Raw genomic sequence first — 13,497 nt, forward strand, 5'->3', positions numbered from 1 at the left:
AAGAGTTTTTTGACAGAAGTATAATGTAACTTGGTAACTGCCTCAATTTAAATTATGATGCCACGAAAATTATGATAACAAAGTATATATTGAAGACTAAATACAAAATCACAGGTTGCCACTTCCCATCATAGTAGGACTAAATACATAATCACATCATAATTAAGATTTCCACTTCATTAATTGACCAACACAAATCATAAACATGCATTACCATTAATGGTATCTAAACTATCTATTATTGTATTTTGTCAACTTTGATGAACAATTCAAGTGTCGTACAATTCTAAAATGTATTATTCTCTTTGTTTCAAAAAAAAAAATATATTTTACGATTTTCATACTTATTAAAAAAAAATCAGATTTTAGTTATCAATACATTATTTTTCATAATTAATTATTTTCATAAGTTTTAACCAATATAATTTTAATAAAACACAATTATGTTTTCTGAAATTTACAGTTTACAATTAATTGATACATTGAAACTGTAAAAAATATATATTTTTGAAACAAACCTTTTTCTAAAACATGAATCTTTTGAAAACAATATTATGTGTAAAATAATCACACAACAACTAAGAAATAAATAAATAATATTATTAAAATATCTTGCTGTGTTTTACTAAATATGTTTAATTTCAAAGCTAATTTGCAATTTAAAGGAAGTTGAGTTGATTACTTGATTTATATTTTTGAGTTATTAGCAAATTAAGGCGAGTTGTTGTTAATTAATTAAAGAAAAAGAGAGATAGAGAGGAGGCGGTCAATAATAATATTAAAATTAAAAAAAGAATTAATAAAATAATGGAATAAGCAAAAGCCTAGTGGATAGATAGAGCAGAGCCACCTTCCTTCACTTCACAAACCGCTCGGCGACAAAGACGACGAAGCCGAGGAATCCATCCGAGAGACGCACATCGAAGACTTTAAACTCTTCTCTCAGATTCAGAAACCACAAGCTTGAACGGAGGAGATTCGAATTGTGCGAGGACAGGTAATTTTTTTGAATTCTCTCTTTCTCTCAATCTCAGATTTCGAACGAACGAGTCTTATCTCTTCCTCTCTAATTCGTTTTGTTCGATGTATTTGTAATGTGGATTGATTGATTCTCTGCAGCGGCAATGGACTCCACCGACTCATATGCGGCAGCTTCCCCTGAAGAGCTTACCAAGGGATCCCATGAACCGCATGATTCTTCGGAAGCTGGTATCTCCCCATCCGATCTGATCTTTTTGATTCGGTGAACAATGATAATACATTTTCGTGTACTCTTAATTCGAATGTTTGGGCATTTCACCTTCGTGAATCGGATCCGTTTAATCATTAATGGATATTTTCTGTGAGGATTGATTTCATTTTTAAGCATGCTTAAATTACACTTAATGCAATTAAAAAATTTAAAACAGTAATAAAAACGTCTAGATATATGGTATATATGTATAAATTTTTGTTAACAGGTGCGGTTTGTAAGCCTTACTTTTTAGTTCAGTCATTAAAGAAAATCTTGTTAATTTATGTAGAACGTGAAGAGTGATACGTAGGAAAAAAAAACATTTGTTATATTCTCTGTGAGTGAGTTAGATCAGTCTCATTTCTCATGTAGTATTTTTCTATGATCTCTGGTAGCTTATATATATAATCGAGGTTGTATGTTTTCTCGTAAGGATTTGATTTTTTTAATTTTTAGCTCAATACTGATGAGGATGTTATCTTTGTCTTTCTATAATGGCTTTCGTCCTTTTTCAGACTCTGCTGAGAAGCCAACACACATTCGGTTTCTTGTATCCAATGCGGCGGCTGGTTCAGTAATTGGGAAAGGAGGCTCGACCATCACTGAGTTTCAGGCGAAGTCAGGTGCTCGGATCCAGCTCTCGCGTAACCAAGAGTTTTTCCCTGGGACGACTGATAGAATCATCATGATTTCGGGCTCGACTAAAGAAGTTGTCAGTGGACTGGAACTTATCCTTGAAAAATTGCACAGTGAGGTAATCTTTTTTTTTCTCGAGTCGTGTTTGACTAATTTGTATTTTATTTCACAGCTGTGTTTAACTAATGTGTTTATATTATGAAATATTTTTTTTGACTTTTCTATTTGTTTGTTTAGCTTCATGCTGAAGAGGGTAGTGATGTTGAGCCTAGGAGAAGACTAAGACTTGTGGTTCCTAACAGCTCTTGTGGAGGCATTATTGGAAAAGGAGGAGCCACCATCAAGTAAGTTTTTGTTTTCAATTCTCTGAGGTTGTCTGAGACTGAGAGCTTCCATGGCCTGTTTCACTTAACAACATATACTGTAGTACGCTAAACCACCAACTAACATCTATAACGTATCTGGTCATGTTCGTGCTTTTTTTTCCGTGTTCAAATTTTCTCTGATTCATTTTAAGAGAGCAAGTATTTTTTCTGAATTCATGCATATACAAGTCGTGACCCTATAGCAGGTGTAAAGAGGTTTCTGAATATTAGAGATGACTCAGTTTGAAATATTACTGTTAGTCTGGGATATATTTAATTTCTCTGAAGTTCTAGAATATGGCGTTGTATGTTTTTTGTTTTAGTTTTGGGGATACTGACATCAGTAGTACTGCTGTCACCAACCGTTAAGACATTTCTTTCTATTGAGACAGGTCATTCATTGAGGAGTCTAAAGCTGGGATTAAGATATCACCTCTGGATAATACCTACTATGGGTTGAGTGATAGGCTAGTGACATTATCTGGAACCTTCGAGGAGCAGATGCGGGCAATTGATTTAATTTTGGCTAAGCTTACCGAGGACGATCATTACTCCCAGAATATACATTCCCCATACTCGTATGCAGGTATTTCAACTCAGTACTACCTTAGTTAGTTTTATTTTCCTCCTTGAAGCTTCTTTTGTTATCGTGTTCTGTATGTCTTTGATTGCATAGAATTTATTCATTTGGGAAAGCAATGGAATAAATGGTTAGATCATTTCCGGACTATTCTTTGAATCTGTTGTAAAAGATTTTGTTATATGGTAAAGACTTTTTGGTCACAAGGCAAGTTCATGTGGCCAATCCTAGTGGGTTTGATTAGACAATATAATTTTTTTGTTATATGATAAATAGTGTTAGATTGTCAGATGTAAACTAAGGTATTAATGGGTTTAGTATCTTTCATCTCACATGAGATTTCTTTCTGGGGTTGTGCATGATGCTTGTCTGTAGTTAAGCTTATTTCTCTTGTAAGTTCCTTTTAAATCGACATTTTAGGTCTTTCCTACTCTGGTTTTCATGGTCATCCATATGCGTATGTGCTTCCTTCTGTTGCAACAGCGGGATACAATTCGGCTAACTACGCACCCAACTACGCACACAACGGTTCTGGAGGAAAGTATCAAAACCACAAGGTTAGTCTCTTTGCACCATCTTCCACCCTTTTTATGCATAGATATATGAACAAATCTCGCTGCCACTGCTATGGATAGTGTACTGTATTAGTTTGCATTTACATGAATGAATAGTGTGGTATATTAATTAATACTGCTATGCACACACACATATGTATATATATATATATATATATATATACATGTGAATTTATATTGGCCACGTTATTTACGTAAATGCATATATCTTTGTCGGTGTTACTATTATGGATCCTATGAATCAATTCCTTTCTACAAAATTTAGGTGTATACCAATGTGAGATCTTCATCTCAGATTTTGCTAAGAAGTAGGCCTATTAAAGAAATTGTTGATGGTTTTAGTGAAGCAACCAATAGAATAGGAGATTGCATATCTGTCATGTTAGAGCTCCCCATAGTAAGATGTTTGGTGCCATTCATAAGAGCATATCGTTTAATCTCCAGTAGAAACATAATCAAGCTGTACTTCCTTATCAACCCGAGAATACAAGACATTGCTTTAGACTGGCTTTTTGGTATTAAAACACTCGTAGATGGTTTCTTTCGTTTCTTACCATTTATTAAGCTGTGTGTTTTGATATATATTCCAGGAAGAAGCTAGCACCACGGTGACAATTGGTGTGTCGGATGAGCATATAGGATTGGTCCTTGGCCGTGGAGGAAGAAACATCATGGAGATCACTCAGATGACCGGTGCCCGAATTAAAATATCAGACCGAGGTGATTTCATGTCTGGAACCACTGATAGGTAAAGTTAAACATTATTGGAGAGTTTATAACGGAATAGTGTGTTATATATACCTCTCTTGTCTAAACCTTGTGAAATGGCAAAAAAAATGACAGGAAAGTGAGTATCACAGGATCACAGAGAGCAATCCAACAAGCTGAGACGATGATAAAACAGAAGGTTGATTCAGCCTCGGAGAGAGTCAACGAATAGAACCGATAAAGAGTATCCCCATCTTGGTTCCGTTCCTATCTCTGGTCTGTGTTTATTTTTTGGTTGAGGCTAAAAAGCTTTTCAGATGGGGATCTCAAATCATCTTTGAGTGAGGCAGAGACTTCTCTCAGGGACCTGTGTTTCTTTCTTTCGTTTTGTGTTTATGTCCTGAGCAGATTTGGAGCTAGAAGTACTATTCTCATTTGTTTTCTTTAGTAACTTAATTTCAATTTGTTGAAGTTTTGTTTCCCTTGAGTTCTTTCTGTCGTAACAATTTTACAATAAACCAACCATTACATTACATTTGCTTTCGTTCAGTTATACTGTATTTCAACCTCATTTCTTTTATCAGCTGGTAGTCAGTCTTTAAGTAGCCCAACACTTTCTTCTTTTTAAGTTACAAATCTATTTTGAAAATCTTGAAGGGTTCACTGTGGCTGCATACTGAAAATCCATATTCTTTATTTTTTCCTAAGAGTGTCACGTCGGCAGGTAATGAAATCTTTTGTGAACAAGGCTTTTATTCATTAAGTCCAAAAGACAAATTATAAGAGATATCAATTTGTCTAACACACATTACATTCTCGACTTTACAATAAGCCCAATAGCTCAAATCCAATATATTGATCGGAGCCTTTTTCCAGTATCCTCTCGCCCTCTCTCTCTCCTCTAGCCCGCCCTCTCCCTCTCTCTCTCTCCTTCCCTCCCCTCCCGCTCTCTCTCTCTCTCTCCCTCTCTCCTCTCCCTCTCTCTCCTCTCTCTCTCTCTCTCCTCCCTCTCTCCCCTCTAGCCCGCCCTCTCCCTCTCTCCTCTCCCCTCCCCCTCCACCCTCTCTCTCCCCTCCTCTCTCTCTCCTCTCTCTCTCCTCCGGCCTCTCTCCTCCCCCTCCTCTCTCTCTCTCCTCTCCTCTCCCTGCCCCCTCTCTCTCTCTCTCTCCTCTCCCGCTCTCTCTCTCTCTCTTCTCCTTCTCCGCCCTCTCTCTCTCTCCTCCCCCACCCTCTCTCTCTTTCCTCTCGCTCCTCTCTCTCCCCCTCTAGCCCTCTTGATACGTCCTAGATTGAAGGATCATTTTAGCTGGGTGTTGGATATGATCCGAGAAGGCAAATGACACTTCTGGAACTGAGATGGATTGAAAGGATCGTCAAGAGATGCAGAATGACTCTTGATATACCCACGATCTAAGGCTAACCACCAAACAACACACAAAGATGAATTGACTGACCACCAAATCAACAAGTCGGTTCACACCAATGAACTCTCTCTCTCACTCAGAGAAAAGAAGAAACAAAATATAACTCAAACTTATACTGATTTTATTCATAGAATAAGACTACATATTTATATTTATAGTGTTTGTAGTCAAAGACTAATAAAGAAAATACACGATAAATAATGCATAGAAAATACAAATTTGACCAGATCTGAATTAACGAGTCAAAGACTCAGTATTCCATGCAGATTGGTCAAAGATGACCCTTCAGATAATGTCCAGGTTCATCCGAAGCAGATGGATGCACGGGATAAAGATAAGGACGCTTGCGGGACTGTCCGGATGGTCCGCCGGATGAGAATGCATGTCCGTCTTCGGTTTCTTCACGACCCAATCTAAGTCTGGCTCGACCGTGGGTCTTAAAATGTCAAGTTGGTCGGGGAAGACGAGCTCCGGTACGGTCAGTTCGGTCTTCTGGTCGTGGTTCCAGCCGAAGCTCCACTCGTGACGCACGCAGGACGGATCGGTCAGTCTGATCGGTACGGTCGGATGAACGAACCTCGGTCAAATTTTTCAAAACGTCCTGATATCCATGCTGGTTGGCTCCAATGGACTGATCCTCTCTCTCTCTCCTCTCCTCCTCTCTCTCTCCCGCTCCTCCCGCCCTCTCTCTCTCTCCCGCTCCTCCCTTTCTCCTCCTCTCTCTCTCTCTCCCGCTCCTCCCTCTCTCCCCCGCCGCTCTCTCCCGCCCTCTCCCTCCCGCCCTCTCTGATGCGCCTCAGTACATGGATCAGCACATGGAACCAGGCCAGGATGGAGAACAGGACGATCAAATCATTCCAACCGAGGTTCAGGCAAACGACAGTTCCAGACAGACACACCGAGCCGTGTACCGGATCGACCCGCACGCAGCCGGAAAAGAACTAAGGCTAGAACCATGTCCAGATGACCAAACCGACCGTACCGGAGCCCGTCTTTCCCGACCAACTCGCCAAGCCAAGACTGATGGTCGAGCCGGAACCCACTTGGGTCGAGTGGAAATCGAGACAGACCATAGTCTTTCCCTTTTGGTCCGTCTGATCCGAGCCGAGTGTCCCGATGAGCGTACTGATGGATCAGCCGGCCAGTATGATCAGTTCTTGAATTTTGATGATCAAAATTTCTCTAAGGCACGGATTCTACAACTGTCCAAGGACTTGGGTCGTGCTGGAACCAAGTTGGCGCATGAGCCTTACCCGGCTGACCGTCCGGAACGCGCCACGCCCGTTCTGCTCCTTACCGCGAAGGAACCACTTGGTTCAGACGAACCTGGACGTTAGCCGAAGAGTCATCTTTGACCAGATCTGGAATTTAAGAGTTTAATACATTGTCTTTCAAAATTCTAGTCAGATTCGATTTACTAAGTCTATCTTTAATACATTCATATGTCTCTTTCTATTCCTCAAGTAGTATAAATATGTAAACACTTCTATCAATAAAATCATTCCATTTTCTTTCAACTTCTTTTGAGTCTTTACTCTTTGTTCTTTGTTTAGAACTTTTCTAGTTTTCTTGGTGTGGCTAGCTCCAAGCAACGCCCTTGTCCGTTGGTCTTGTGAGTCATATCAAGCAACGGTTCAAGATTGCCTCTTTGTTGGACCGGTGAGTCACATCCGGCAACAATCTGGTTCGGGAATATCAAAGGCCACTCCGCAACCTTTGTGCGACCCCTCATTCCATCAGATCTCCTCTTGGAGTTCATATCTTTTCTCAAATCCGGTCGAGTGATCCTTTTAAGGCGTATCAAAGTGGTATCAGAGCCACTCTTCCGGTATCTTTTTCATTTCATCTTTCACATCTACCATTTTCTTCATAAAAAAAAAAAATTCTCTTCTATCTATCTTGAATCCGGGCCCCTTATTACCATCCATTAAAAAAAAAAAAAAAAAAGAAAGATCTACGATTTAAAAAAAAAAAAAAAGTTTCAAGTTCGATTTGTGGATTGGTGGTGGAAGAGAAAGCCTGCTGGCTGAGGAGAAATCCAGCTTTGAGGTGGTTAAAACGGATTCAAAAGCTAAATCTCTTATCTTTCTCTCTTTACAAAAAAAAAAAAAAATTTACCTTGTTTGCTTGAAGTTTGTCCCTTGGAATTCCTTGATTAGATCTTTTAGAACCTTGAGTATAAGACTTGTGAGTGATCAACAAAAATCTGAGAGAAACACGTGTGTGGGTGAGATCAAAACACTTGAGAGAGTGAGGTATTTTTATCTAAAGTTTTGTGTTTAAGAAGTTTCAGGAACCATGGGAAGTGAAGACGAAAGGAGCCGACCCGGAAACTCAGTGGCCGGTTTATCTAACTTGCAGATGCGAGCCTTGAATGATTCTTTTACTAACCTTATGAATGCAGGTCTTGAGCAGATCCATCTAAGGCTAGATGAGATCCAGAACAGTCAACAGCCGCGTCCTCGAACCAGAGCCAGAAGAGATCGCCCAAGGAGGCCAAACCGGTCTGATGATGAGATCCGAGAGGAGGACTCTCATGAGGACGAGGACCGATCCATAAACCGACCTAGGAGGGGTCACAGAAACCAGGAACCAGGTGATGTCAATCCTTTTGCTAGAAATGAACGTGCTAATGATAGCTTAAGTGGATTGAAACTAAAAATCCCACCTTTTGAGGGTAAAAATGATCCTGATGTTTTTCTTGAATGGGAAAGAAAAATTGAACATGTCTTTGATTGTCAAAACTTTTCTGAACTTAAGAAAGTTAGACTAGCTGTTACTGAATTTTCTGGCTATGCTATTAATTGGTATGATCAAGTTGTGACCCACAGGAGGAGAACAGGTGAGAGACCGATTGAGACATGGGATGAGTTTTCATGCTGATGAGGAGACGATTTGTTCCTGCTCATTATCACCGAGATCTCCACCAGAAACTCCGACGCTTACTTCAAGGCACTAAGTCCGTGGAAGACTACCACCAGGAGATGGAAACTTTGATGATCAAGGCCGATGTAGACGAGCCCGTGGACGCCACTATGGCTAGGTTCCTTTCTGGCCTTAACCGAGACATCCAAGATCGCATGGAGCTTCAAGAGTATGGAACCGTGGAGCAAATGTTGCACAAAGCCATCCTGATCGAACAACAGGTCAAAAGAAAGAGCTACTCAAAGCCGGCCTTTGCTCTTAAACCGTCCTTTACTCCTAAGCCAAGTTATCAAGACAAAGGTAAGTCTTCTGCCACAACAAATACAGCTTTAAAGACTGATGCTCCTGCTCGTGTTGACAAAGGAAAAGCTATTGAGAATCCTAGCCGTGCAAGAGACATCAGATGCTTCAAGTGTCAAGGCCTAGGACACTATGCCAACAAATGTCCGAACCAAAGAGTAATGATTCTCATGGAAAATGGAGAGGTTGAGTCCGAGGACGAGCAAGAGAACAAGGAGGATCTTGGTCCTATCTTTGATGAGGAAGAGGAGTCCTTTGACTACCCACATCATGGACCATTACTTGTTGCGAGGAAGGCTTGGAACGGTCCCATCTTCGATGAGACGGACGGTCATGCTAACGGCCACACGGACGACGACCTTGGCCCGGTCTTCGACATTGATTCTGAGCCGATCTTTGATAAGGAGGATTGCTTTGACTATCCAGCTCACGGACCACTACTGGTTACTAGACGTTCCTTGAGTGTTCAGCCCAAACCAATGAAAAAGAACAAAGGGAGAATCTCTTTCATTCTCGTTGTTTAATCTCTGAAAAAGTTTGTTCTTTGATCATTGATGGTGGGAGTTGTACTAATGTTGCTAGTGATACTCTTGTCAGGAAGCTAGGGCTAGCTACTCGACCTCTTTCACGTCCTTTCAGGTTGGAATGGCTCAATGAAACCGGTGAACAGTATGTCAAGGAACAAGTCACGATCCCTCTTACCATTGGACGATATGAGGATGAAGTTGTTTGCAACGTTCTTCCTATGGACGCTTGTCACATCCTTCTAGGCCGTCCATGGCAGTTTGATAAGAAGCAGTGCATGATGGCTTCACAAACCGACACTCCTTTGACCACAAAGGAAAGAAGATCACGCTGGTGCCCTTGTCTCCATTAGAGGTTCACCAAGATCAGGTCCAACTCAAGAAGAACCGTGACCAGGAACCTAAGCCGGACGAGCCTGAGTCATCTCAACGAAACTCCAACTTCTTCATAAAACAAAGTCAGGTTAAGAGGTCTCTTTACTCCCAAAAGCCATTTCTTTTACTTGTGTATAAAGAATCTCTTATGGCTTCACTTTCTTCTGACCTTGCACCGGAGATTCCGAGTGAGTTGCTAGATATTTTGCAGGACTTTTCTGATGTTTTTTCAGATGAGAATCCTAAGGGATTGCCACCAGTTCGAGGCATAGAACATCAGATCGATTTTGTCCCGGGAGCCTCTCTACCGAACCGGCCAGCCTATCGAACCAACCCAGTTGAAACCAAAGAACTTCAGAAGCAGGTTGGTGATCTTCTGGAGAAAGGACACATCAGGGAGAGCCTCAGCCCTTGTGCCGTGCCTGTCCTCCTAGTGCCCAAAAAGGACGGATCTTGGCCCATGTGCGTGGACTGCCGTGCCATCAACAACATTACGGTAAAGTATAGGCATCCCATTCCTAGGCTTGATGACATGCTAGATGAGTTGCATGGTTCATCAGTTTTCTCTAAGATTGATTTAAAAAGTGGCTACCACCAAATTAGAATGAAAGAAGGTGATGAGTGGAAAACTGCATTTAAGACGAAACTAGGATTGTATGAGTGGCTTGTCATGCCATTTGGTCTTACTAATGCACCTAGCACTTTTATGCGTTTGATGAATCATATCTTGAGGTCTTTCATTGGTCATTTCGTGGTTGTTTACTTTGATGATATTCTCATCTACAGCAAGAATCTTGATGATCATAAGATACACTGAAATCTGTTCTTGATGTTCGAAAAAAACTTTTGCAAATCGGAAAGAAAAACTTTTGCAAATCTTGAAAATGCTCTTTGAACAGATCACGTGGTGTTCTTAGGCTTTGTTGTAGGTGCTGATGGACTCAGAGTGGACGAGGAAAAGATCAAAGCCATCCGAGATTGGCCGAGTCCAACGACCGTGGGCGAAGTAAGAAGTTTCCATGGCCTAGCCGGCTTCTACAGACGGTTCGTCCAGGATTTCAGTACATCGCTCCGCTCCGCTTACTGAGGTAATAAAAAACGTGGGGTTCAAGTGGGAACAAGCCCAAGAGGAGGCATTCCAGATTCTAAAAGGGAAGTTAACTCATGCTCCTTTGCTTACTCTCCCTGATTTCTCTAAGACTTTTGAGATCGAATGTGATGCTTCGGGTGTTGGTATTGGTGCTGTTCTCATGCAGGATAGGAAACCCATTGCTTACTTCAGTGAGAAACTTGGAGGAGCCACGCTCAACTACCCCACTTATGACCAGGAGTTGTATGCTTTGGTGAGGGCTCTTCAGACATGGCAGCATTATCTTTGGCCAAAAGAGTTTGTGATCCACACTGATCATCAGTCCTTGAAACACCTTAAGGGCCAGCAGAAGCTGAACAAGAGACATGCCCGTTGGGTCGAGTTCATTGAGACCTTTCCTTATGTGATCAAATACAAACAAGGTAAGGACAATGTGGTGGCTGATGCCTTGTCCAGGAGGTATGTTCTTCTTTCAGCTCTTGAAACAAAGTTGCTTGGTTTTGAATTTATCAAAGATCTGTATGCAACTGATTCGGATTTCAAAGAAGTGTTCATAAAGTGTTCCAAAACGGCCTATGGAAAGTACTATCAAGCTTCTGGATTTTTATTCTTTGATAACCGTTTGTGTGTGCCCCAATGTTCTTTGAGGGAATTGTTTCTCAGGGAAGCTCATGGAGGAGGCCTTATGGGACACTTTGGAGTCAAGAAAACGCACAAGGTGGTGAATGAGCACTTCTATTGGCCGAGCTTGATGAAGGATGTGGAACGGATCTGTGGCCGATGTGTGGTTTGCAAGAAAGCCAAGTCTAAATCTAAAAACCAAGGTTTGTATTCTGCTCTTCCCATTCCTTCTCATCCTTGGGTAGACATATCTATGGACTTTGTGCTTGGATTGCCTAGGTCTAAATCTGGTCGAGACTCTATCTTTGTTGTGGTCGATAGATTCTCTAAAATGGCTCATTTCATACCTTGTCATAAGACTGATGATGCTGTGCAAGTTGCTGATCTATTCTTTAGGGAAATTGTTAGATTGCACGGAATGCCTAAGACTATTGTTTCTGATCGTGATGCTAAGTTCCTTAGTTATTTCTGGAAAACGTTATGGTCTAAACTAGGAACTAGATTGATGTTTTCCACCACTTGTCATCCTCAAACTGATGGACAAACTGAAGTTGTGAACCGAACCTTGTCTGCATTGCTTAGGTCATTGGTTAAGAAAAATCTTAGACTTTGGGAAGAATGTTTGCCTCATGTTGAATTCGCTTACAATCATTCATTGCATTCTTCTACTAAATTCTCTCCTTTTGAGGTTGTTTATGGTTTCAATCCCTTATCTCCACTTGATCTTTTGCCTTTGCCTTTGAGTGAAAGAGTTAGTACAGATGGCAAGAGGAAAGCTGATACAATCAAGAAGTTGCATGAGACAGTTCGTGCGAACATTGAAGCCAAGACCGAGGTGTACACAAGGAAGGCAAACAAGAAGAAAAAGAAGGTCATTTTTGAGGAGGGTGATCTTGTTTGGGTTCATCTTAGGAAGGAACGATTTCCGGAAGAAAGAAAGTCCAAACTCATGCCAAGGGTCGATGGTCCTTTTCAGATTCTTAAGAAAATCCATGACAATGCTTATCAGCTTGACTTGCAAGGTAAGTATGACATTTCCTCAAGCTTTAATGTTTCTGATTTATCTCCTTTTCTTGCAGATGATCCAGATTTGTGGACAAATCCTTTTCAAGAGGGAGGGAATGATGCGCCTCAGTACATGGATCAGCACATGGAACCAGGCCAGGATGGAGAACAGGACGATCAGATCATTCCAACCGAGGTTCAGGCAGACGACCGTTCCAGACAGACACACACCGAGCCGTGTACCGGATCGACCCGCACGCAGCCGGAAAAGAACTAAGGCTAGAACCATGTCCAGATGACCAAACCGACCGTACCGGAGCCCGTCTTCCCGACCAACTCGCCAAGCCAAGACTGATGGTCGAGCCGGAACCCACTTGGGTCGAGTGGAAATCAAGACAGACCATAGTCTTTCCCTTTTGGTCCGTCTGATCCGAGCCGAGTGTCCCGATGAGCGTACTGATGGATCAGCCGGCCAGTATGGTCAGTTCTTGAATTTTGATGATCAAAATTTCTCTAAGGCACGGATTCTACAACTGTCCAAGGACTTGGGTCGTGCTGGAACCAAGTTGGCGCATGAGCCTTACCCGGCTGACCGTCCGGAACGCGCCACGCCCGTTCTGCTCCTTACCGCGAAGGAACCACTTGGTTCAGACGAACCTGGACGTTAGCCGAAGAGTCATCTTTGACCAGATCTGGAATTTAAGAGTTTAATACATTGTCTTTCAAAATTCTAGTCAGATTCGATTTACTAAGTCTATCTTTAATACATTCATATGTCTCTTTCTATTCCTCAAGTAGTATAAATATGTAAACACTTCTATCAATAAAATCATTCCATTTTCTTTCAACTTCTTTTTGAGTCTTTACTCTTTGTTCTTTGTTTAGAACTTTTCTAGTTTTCTTGGTGTGGCTAGCTCCAAGCAAACGCCCTTGTCCGTTGGTCTTGTGAGTCATATCAAGCAACGGTTCAAGATTGCCTCTTTGTTGGACCGGTGAGTCACATCCGGCAACAATCTGGTTCGGGAATATCAAAGGCCACTCCGCAACCTTTGTGCGACCCCTCATTCCATCAGATCTCCTTTTGGAGTTCATATCCTTTCACAATCCGGTCGAGTGATCCTTTAAGGCGTATCAA

The 13,497-nt window shown here is 41.5% G+C and overlaps 1 protein-coding gene across 2 annotated transcripts; it reads left to right on the forward strand.

Annotated features, from left to right (window-relative positions):
* The first annotated feature begins 770 nt into the window (after nucleotides 1-770).
* LOC106433128 (protein BTR1) lies at nucleotides 771-4,678 on the forward strand. 2 transcript variants are annotated; one of them, XM_048767296.1, is made up of 8 exons: nucleotides 771-997; nucleotides 1,120-1,209; nucleotides 1,750-1,988; nucleotides 2,108-2,214; nucleotides 2,628-2,821; nucleotides 3,299-3,372; nucleotides 3,981-4,138; nucleotides 4,234-4,678. In XM_048767296.1, the coding sequence occupies exons 2-8, from the start codon at nucleotides 1,125-1,127 to the stop codon at nucleotides 4,328-4,330; spliced, it is 954 nt and encodes a 317-aa protein (XP_048623253.1). In that variant the 5' UTR covers nucleotides 771-997; nucleotides 1,120-1,124; the 3' UTR covers nucleotides 4,331-4,678. The 2 variants fall into 2 exon arrangements, with proteins under 2 accessions (XP_048623253.1, XP_048623252.1); XM_048767295.1 differs by having other exon boundaries at nucleotides 783-997; nucleotides 3,236-3,372.
* The last annotated feature ends 8,819 nt before the right edge of the window (nucleotides 4,679-13,497 follow it).

The sequence above is a fragment of the Brassica napus genome, chromosome C9 (assembly GCF_020379485.1).
Source record: "Brassica napus cultivar Da-Ae chromosome C9, Da-Ae, whole genome shotgun sequence".
In the NCBI taxonomy this organism is placed as follows: Eukaryota; Viridiplantae; Streptophyta; class Magnoliopsida; order Brassicales; family Brassicaceae; genus Brassica; species Brassica napus.

Bases quoted from the DNA above. Each gene is read 5' to 3' on its own strand.
- LOC106433128 (XM_048767295.1), top strand. From the start codon at position 1,125: ATGGACTCCACCGACTCATATGCGGCAGCTTCCCCTGAAGAGCTTACC. The intron at 1,210-1,749 runs GTATCTCCCCAT...GTCCTTTTTCAG, and splicing joins GCATGATTCTTCGGAAGCTG to ACTCTGCTGAGAAGCCAACA. The intron at 1,989-2,107 runs GTAATCTTTTTT...TTGTTTGTTTAG, and splicing joins TTGAAAAATTGCACAGTGAG to CTTCATGCTGAAGAGGGTAG.